This window comes from Mesitornis unicolor, unplaced genomic scaffold (assembly GCF_000695765.1).
Source record: "Mesitornis unicolor isolate BGI_N332 unplaced genomic scaffold, ASM69576v1 scaffold20767, whole genome shotgun sequence".
Taxonomy (NCBI): domain Eukaryota; kingdom Metazoa; phylum Chordata; class Aves; order Mesitornithiformes; family Mesitornithidae; genus Mesitornis; species Mesitornis unicolor.
In genome coordinates this window covers 27,505-35,918 of record NW_010196030.1, presented here as the reverse complement: position 1 = coordinate 35,918, position 8,414 = coordinate 27,505, and the positions used below count along the sequence as shown (strand labels likewise).

At 43.6% G+C, this 8,414-nt stretch overlaps 1 protein-coding gene across 1 annotated transcript in view; it reads right to left on the bottom strand.

Annotated features, from left to right (window-relative positions):
- Positions 1-4,661: 4,661 nt before the first annotated feature.
- The window catches only part of ABI2 (abl-interactor 2), a 29,780-nt gene continuing 26,027 nt past the window's right edge, over positions 4,662-8,414 (bottom strand). The window contains exon 9 of the mRNA XM_010188321.1: positions 4,662-5,091. Within this exon, the coding sequence (XP_010186623.1) occupies positions 4,916-5,091 (176 nt within the window). The 3' untranslated portion in view covers positions 4,662-4,915. The remainder of the gene's footprint in view (positions 5,092-8,414) is intronic.

The window sequence follows — 8,414 nt, the reverse complement described above, 5'->3', positions numbered from 1 at the left end:
AGCAGGATGCTGGGTGTAGGCTTACCTCTGGGCAACAGGCTACTGCTGACTTCACTGTTTTGTATAAGCAAAGGTGCTAATAAAATTAGTATGTTTAGAGTACCAAAGAATAAGACAGTTCCTGCAGGGGCAGGAGATTGCACAAAACACGGGGTGGATTTTTCTGCATGAAAGCGAGAGAACTACATGGTCTGTGAATTATTCTTTGTAACAGCAGTTGGCAAACCTTGGCCACACCAAGCTTTCAGCAATCTTCCTGTGGACATGAGGTAGGGGTCCCACTCTTGCAGTTTCAAAATTAAAAGTAGATCAATAGACAGCTACTGGAGAAGAAAAAAAAAAACCCCAACCACAAATTGTTCCCTTCTTGCTTTATTCTGACCTATATCTGTGTAATACCATTTCATCCACAGAATGTGGCAGTGCCTAACACAGATCCCAAGAGGTAGAGAAGGTGAATGTACCTCTAAGCACAGTAAATTCTTGAGAGTGGTGCCCCATAAGCTGTATCTTATCATCTACCTGCTAGTGCTCAGTTTACACCACCATCTTCTCTAGAGCTCAGGGTTGTAAATACTTGCCTTAGTGAATGCAACCTTGCTGCACATTTCTCTCTCACACTCACTCTGCCACTGTTGTCAACACAGGAACTGAAATCCCTGCATGCGGAAATGCTGTAGTGCTCAATCAGTGACTCCCCACTCAATGCAAGTACTGCTCCCAGTAGGTGCCACAGCCCCATGGTCAGCACCCACTAGCAGCATCCAACAACCTCCCCTGCAGACAGTACCTGTTTCACAAAATGTCCTGTCCCACCTCTGGGAGAAGCCCTGTAAGTGCTCCCAGTTTTCTAACCCACATAAAGTCCCATCCTTTCCAGAAAGGAAATCATGACAGTTTTGCTTTTTATTTATGCCTGAAGCCCATAGATAGCACTAATAAAAAGAGCTCATTTCCAGCAGAGAGGCACATCCACAGCGCTTGCTAGGAAGTGGTGGCTTAATGCTGGGCTCTTCCCAGCAACTCCCCCGGTCAAGCACAGGTGGGAGATGCCACAGAAGCACAACAGTTTGCATCAGTGCAAAACCCTCCTCCACGTTCAGTTGATGATACACACCCATACATACACACCAAGCAGGCAGCCCATTCTCTGCCAGAATGTAGCATCGGTCCTGCTGCTGCCTCACTTTTTTCACGATCGACTGAAATGCCTTAGATAAAAGAAGTGCCACTTTTCAGAAGCTGGGTCACTGCCACTGTCAACTTTAGCTGTCAGCAAGAACACTCAGCAGCAAAGAAAGAAGATGGCCAGGAGCTGTGAAAGGAGAACAAACTGCTCTAGCAAGAACTAGACCCAGCAGTCTAAGCCCTTCTCCACCCACTGGTAAGCAACCCAGCCACAGCTCACTGGGACTGTGGGGAGCTGTGATTCAAACCAGAAGCAATCTCCAGCCACTTCCATGAACTCCCAACTCAACTTGTTCCTGTTGCCACTTATCACAAGGACATGCAGAGTCCCAGGAACATGGTCAACCTCCTGCTAACACACAAAGCTCTACCATCTACCCCTGGGGCCTCTCTTGTTCTCTCTCATGACAGCAAGGCTCTGCAGTGCATCAGTGTCTGCCCATGTCTCACCAGTCAGGCCAGCAAGTCTTTGGTGTCTACTCCAGCCCGTGGGCATGGGCACACCATCAGGATGCTCAAGCACAAAATGTGCTGCTTATGTCTCCTGCCCCTCTCAGTCCTCTGCTGCAACAGCCAGTGAGAGAAAAAGACCATGAATCCAACAGGGGGGGGGGGGGGGAAGGGGGAAAAAAAAAAAGAGAGAAATGAAGAGAAAAAAGCCATGGGTGAGACATATGCAACCTCAGCCATCTCTCTCAGACTGAAACAAGGGCACCAAAAATAACCTGCTTCCATGCTAGATGGGTCAGACCTACTTGCATGCAAGGACACAGCAGAGCTACAGCTGCAGTTAATAGCTTTGTCCCTAGGGTCAAGAGCAAGGAAGAAATCTCTCATACAGCAAATGAAAGCAAAATACACCACTACAGGATGCTGACCAATTTCTACGTACAATGAAAACAGCTGGCTGGGCTAAGGCAGCTCTTACAAATGGAAAACCATACTTACTTTGGCCATACAGCACTCTTTGGGCTATTCTGGAGTGCCTCCTCTCCCCACCTGTCTCTCATGTGTACACACTGCTGCTTTAACAGCCTGTGATGCCAAACACCTTCAGCTGTGCCAGCAGAACTTGGTGAAGAGATGTTGTGCACCTACTTGAAATACTGTGGTGTTTCACGCCCCCTCCATTCTCCACTCCCTTTTAAAGTAAACATGTAAATTAAAAAGAGGGAGGGGGGAAGGTTTTGGAGAAGGAGAAGTACAAGGGAGAAAACTGGAAACACAACTCCTACTGACTTTACTTGCATGCAATCTATGTAACATTAATATACAAAAGCCTGTTTACCTTGGCCTGGTCTATGACCATTACATCACATCATCCCCAAAGCAGCCACAGAATTAAGATGTTAAAAAAATATGCATAAAACTCAACAAATTTCTTTACATTAGTACTGCATAATAAAACATAAAACCAGCAGGAGATGACCGACAAATTCCATCCACAGAAGTTCTTGCAGAATAAGTAATTCCACACGCTATCGGCAAGGACTAAACTAACCCTGGCCCATCAGCCCAATGCGAGTTCTTTAAGGAGGTTCACACATTCCACTTCCAAGGTTTTGCAGCCTCATCTGCTGAGCTTTGCCACGCATTCAGCACTTCCCAGAGTTCTCAGTGCTCTGCTCTCGCACCACAGAAAACTTGCAAGATGAACAACCAGCTGAATGAAGATGAGACACGGGTGTGTATCACACACAGTGGAAGTGCACACTATCCCCACCCACCTCTCAGAAGTATTCAAGCACGTGCTCTTACAGGGACTGAGTTAAAGACATGTTTCACTAATACATGACCTCCCAGCCGGAGCACGGGTGCCCAGGGAGAGGCTCAGCTCTCGCGTAGTAACTCACTAAGCTGCCATAACTGGATGCATTCGAGCACGGTGTGCTCAGTCTTTGTCACAGACATACCCAGGACAAAAGAAATCAGGAAAGCTCTGATAGTCCTGGAAAACAGCCACCCTGTGAGCACCAAAGGTTGTGCAATACAGCTATGCAATCATCCAGGCCACAAGCACCACCTCCCTGCGCAAAACATGTAGACTTGCCTGTGTCACTAGTCTAGTGTGTCACTAGTCATTCCAGTGTCTGCACAACCAGAGTTTCAAAACATCACAAACTCAGCCCCGGTAGCACGGTCTTGTGCACTGCTCTGTTTTACACCCAGGCCTCAGGAGCCTGCTGCAGCACTGTCTTGGCCAGGCGACAGACAAAAGCTGTCTGGGAAGATGTCCCGGCCCAGGAGGCTCTCACAATACAGAGGTCAGCTCAATTTGCAGGCTAACAGGACTGCAACAGGAGGTTTAGTCAGTTCACTCTGTTAATGCATGACATTTACCCAAAGATAACATTTAGTCCTTCCTAATGGCAGACTAGTACAGCTGTCACTTTACACTGGTCAGCTAGGCAGAATCACTGAGCAGCATTTTTAACCGAGACTAGATTATAAAGCAAACTATCAACACAGGGGGCTACAGAGCCTTCACTTGGTATTACTCCATCCCAGATCCACCAGTACAGCTCAAAATATTTATTTATTTATAATAAACAATGGAGAAGGCTGGGGGAAGAGCTAGGACTACTACTAGTTACTGCTTGGATTTCCATGGGAAACCAGTACACACAACAGCCCTTTTTACTTCCACTGAAGATAATTTTGGCAACAGACATGAAGACGACAATTGCCGTTTGTCCTGCCTCTGCACAGGGCTCTCACAGTACATATGCAAATCGAGTCATCAAGTACAAAATAGCCAATTTACAATACCTGATTGGATTTTTAAGATTATATTGTGCATAACACTAAAGTTGGGGGTAAATTTCTCTAGTGCAAGCAGGCGTGAGGAGATTCGAACCTTAGATCACAGCCCCCTAGAGCTTATCCCTCAGACCCCAGGAGGACCTGTAAACTTTGTTTTGCCTTCACCGTCAACAGCATCTGTGAGTTCTGTTTAAAGTGGCAGCACCCACGGCGAGTAGCTCGCTGCAGAGAGAAGCACATTTACATCAGTGCAGAACACAAAACAAGTATCTGTGGCATTCAAAAGATGAGGAAATGGGGGGTGGGGGTCCTCTGGGCTGCAGCCATCTTAATTGTCTAAACTGAAAGGTGAGTGAATGAAAGCCATCTCTGTGTGCCCCTGTGTCAGCCTACATGTGCAGAGCAGCTGCAGAAGTGTTTATGCTAAAGATGGATCCAACTATCTGGAAGTCAGTTACAGGATCGGCTCTGTGTAGAAATCCCAGTCTTTGCTAGCACAAAACTGTTCTTCCAGCTGCACAGGAGTGTAGTGTAGAAACAGGAGGGATGTGCACTGGCCAGTAACCCTTCACTGCAAGCATCTAGGACATCCCAAGCGCCAGGCACTGCTGCCAAGGATAGTACCATGAAGGGCACACAGGGTTCCTGAGACAGATCCCAAAGCCTGTCAGAAGAAGTCAGAATTCGAATGAAGTATCAGCTACTCAATGAGTTTGTTGCATCTGAATGGGTCAGCTTAACTCCAGATGGCTCAGGATAGCCTCTGCTGGCAGCTGGAAGAGCCATTTGTTCCAACAACTCAAATAACTATTGTTTTATAATGAGGAAAAAAAAAAACCAGAAGAGTGGTTGTTACAATTATCCTTCATTCAGTTATAGTGGATGGGGCCCCAGAGGCTGGTGGAGATCTGGGAAGCCCTGACAGCTCCTGCAGCAGGAGATGCAGCGTTCTGTCCTCTGGTCTTCACTCTGAGTAATGCATGATTGACTCCACATAGTTCCCTGGGAAGAGCCCCGTCACTCCATTCATCACCCCCTCATACCAGCCATCATCATTTTTCTTGATGACATAAATGATGGCGCCTTCCTGAAAGGAGAGCTCATCTTCTTTGTCCTTTGTGTAGTCGTAGATCGCCACCACTAGGAAACAAGAGAGCATGACTGTTAGGAGAGCTACAGGGAGGAGGAGGGAAAAAAATCAACCTATGTCATACACAGTTCTCCAACATTCAAGGCAGTCTCAGAGAACTGCACTGCTTCACCTCTATGTGTGCAGAGTGATCTGCTGAGAGGGGCAGTTTCTTCCAACCCCTTCTATAAGAGCTCATGCTTTGAAGCACATGAGCTAGGACTACTTTAGCTCTTCTATTCTTACTATTTCCAGACACATCAGAGGAAATGTTTACAAATATATGATCAACTTTTGGTGTGGAATGATACAAAGAGGTGGGTGTACCTTTCCCATGGCTATGACCATGCAGACCTACTCCAAGATTCATGTATTAGATACATGTGCAAAACCAGATCTCTGCACAATGAACAGACAGCAGGAAAGCATGGAAGAGGAAAAGAGCTCTCTTCAGATCCCAGTAAGAAGGAGCCACAGCTGACATCCCAGACTTGCATCCACCTTAGCTACCTCCACATTTCAATCTGTAAATTGCATATGTGCAGTCCCTGTAGCTAGAAGTCACTCCCTGGCTATACAGTGCCAAGGTGGTTGAATCCCAGTTAGGAGCTAGGAAGAAGTAAGGTGGTTCTCTGAAACAAAATGTATGCTTACTGTATTAGGACATTTCTCTTATAGCTGCATAATATTTTACTGAAGGCACAAAAGCTGTTAGGAAAGTCAAAGAAATTGGAGAAAGGACTGGCAAAGATTAAAGAGAGCACTGTCCTGAAATGGCAGAAAATAGATATTAACTTGATATGTTTTTCCATTCTCAGTCCTACCATTATGTGTTCCATACAGAAAACCAGCTACACTGGACTCTGAATACTTTAATAAATAGCATCAGTCACTGCTCTGAGCACTTGGCAGTGAGGCAGGCAGTGCTGTCATTGAAACAAAATGGATGTTGGACAGGGATCCTAAAATCTTTGACTGGGGAAGATTCTCCAAGCCAAAGCAAGGAGAAAAAATTAACAGCATGTGTTCATGAGCACAGTGTCCAAGAGTCCTACTAAACTCATCATTTTTTTCAAAAGAAAAGAGGTCATTTCCTTTTGAGAAACAAAAGAATCAATACAAATATTTACTAAGGAAACCTGGATCCTGAAGAGATTATAAAGTAAAACATACAAATCAATCCCACTGGAGAATCAGAGTATGAACAGAGATTATTTTTTTTAAATAAATCTAACAACAAGGAGATTTATATCATTTGACCAGAGCATATTTAAAAAACACATGTTGCTGGCTCTACACTTATGCCAGCACAGTTGTTAAGTAACTCATTCTAACTAGATGTGGACATATCATTCCAAGGAAACAAAGCACAAATGGAGAAATTAGTAAATTTTTACCTTGAAAACCAGAAGTCACTATATGAAAATGTGAGACATTCAGTTAAAGTCCTCTAAGATTCCTTTTTAACTGCCTTCTTATACCTGTTCAGTTTAAAACATCTCCTCCTAGACTCACTGTGCTGTTTTTCTTCATTCTCTTGATAATAATAATCTAAGGATCACAGTAAATTCCAATTCCTTTCTTTCTCATTTTTGAGTGTACTCTAGTCCCTTCTGAGACTGAACGGATTCATTCTTTCACAATCACAAGTAGGAAACTCTTCCGTAAGTTTGTGATTAAAATTTGCTCTGTGTTAAGCCTCTTATAAAATTACCTGAAGCCTGGTTTTGTTTTTATATCACCATTGCTTCCTCCTGCATCTTACTTTTGTGCTGGCAATATTCCTCTCTCTAAAAGACTGTTTAACCATTTTGTCTGTAGCCCCACCAGTTCAAGCTGTGAGCTTGTCACATACCATGAGTTACCAGGAACCCAGGCCAGCATTGCACAAAATGCTCCAGAAGCGACAGGAAGCAGCAACAGTGACTCAGGAAGTGGCATCCTTCCCTGCGAGACTGAGCCAGGACCTCTTTTAATTTCTATCTGAACACACTTCAATACAGATATGAAAACCAAAATTACTCATTTAGGTTGTTATTCCTCCAGTCAGTGATCTTTGGTTCTTCAACAATTACACAGAGTTTGGCTGAACTCTGTAACATCAAACTGACCACAAATGTTGGCCAGACTATTATCCAACTGAAATCCAATAGCTGTGTCCACATACTTTCTCTATGTGGCATGAGGACAATTTTTCCTTCTGGATATCCATGTCTGTCCATCTGATTTGCAAGGCTGGGACATTTTCTTACCTTTTCATGCCACACACCCAAACATACAGCTCAACGGAAAACTGCAGTGTGCTTTCCTGGACATTGCTGGTTAGTCATTGCTATTACAGCCATGAGGTAGCATCCTCAAAGCTCAACATCCACAGTAACCATATCCTACCTAAGAGTTTCTCCATCTGTTCAAAATAGATTTGCTATTCACTTCCTTCCTCAGCTGTAGGTTAGAGCACGTCTTAATGTTAGACATACCTCCCACACAGCATGACCCCTTTATAGAACAGGATCATACTGAATCCCATCTCAATACATAGCAACCCTCTGTATTTGATACCTCCTTGGTGTCCCAGCTTCTACATTCTCACTTTTGCAAACATTATCTACACCAATCCCATTAGAAATGCTTTCATATGAACTTAAATAAGTGAACAGTCATACCAAAAGAACAAGTACAAATTCTAGGAATTGCCACTCTACTTACTGGGGGTAATAGTGTTTGAGCAGCCATTCACTTCCATTGGTTTTGTCTGCTTTGAATCACGTGGTACAGAACACTATTTATATGAACTTAAAGGAGTTGCCATTAGAATAATTATTTTGCAGAAGATAAAGGATTATTAGTTCACAGAAGGATAAGCAATACATTCTTTAAGTATGAAAATCTTCGTTTAGCATGGGACTTTTTCATTAACTTTAAAGCTTGTTTGCTACAAAAAAGTCACAGACAAGCAATTCTCTCCCAGCTCCACAAAGCAGTCAAATCTCAAGACATGGGTTGAATATAAGTAGAGCTATTCATATAACTAAACACAATCCACGCCTATGGCAATATCGTATTTTTTTCTGGTATCCTAACAGTTCTTCATATACTGTAAGCACTTGAAATTTATTACTTTTATAAGTGTTTCTAAGAACAGACCAACCTTTTAGATGTTTTAGTCATCTAGTTTTCAAAATATAGAAAATAATTATGGTTTTTTGCATGGGACTCTGCATCAGTACAAGAGAATGTTTAGTCTCCTGTACTTCTGGTTTTCTGCAGGAAAAAAAGTTCTGATTAAAAGCTTGACTTTCTGTGACTTATCTTTAAAGACTCCCATTACAGT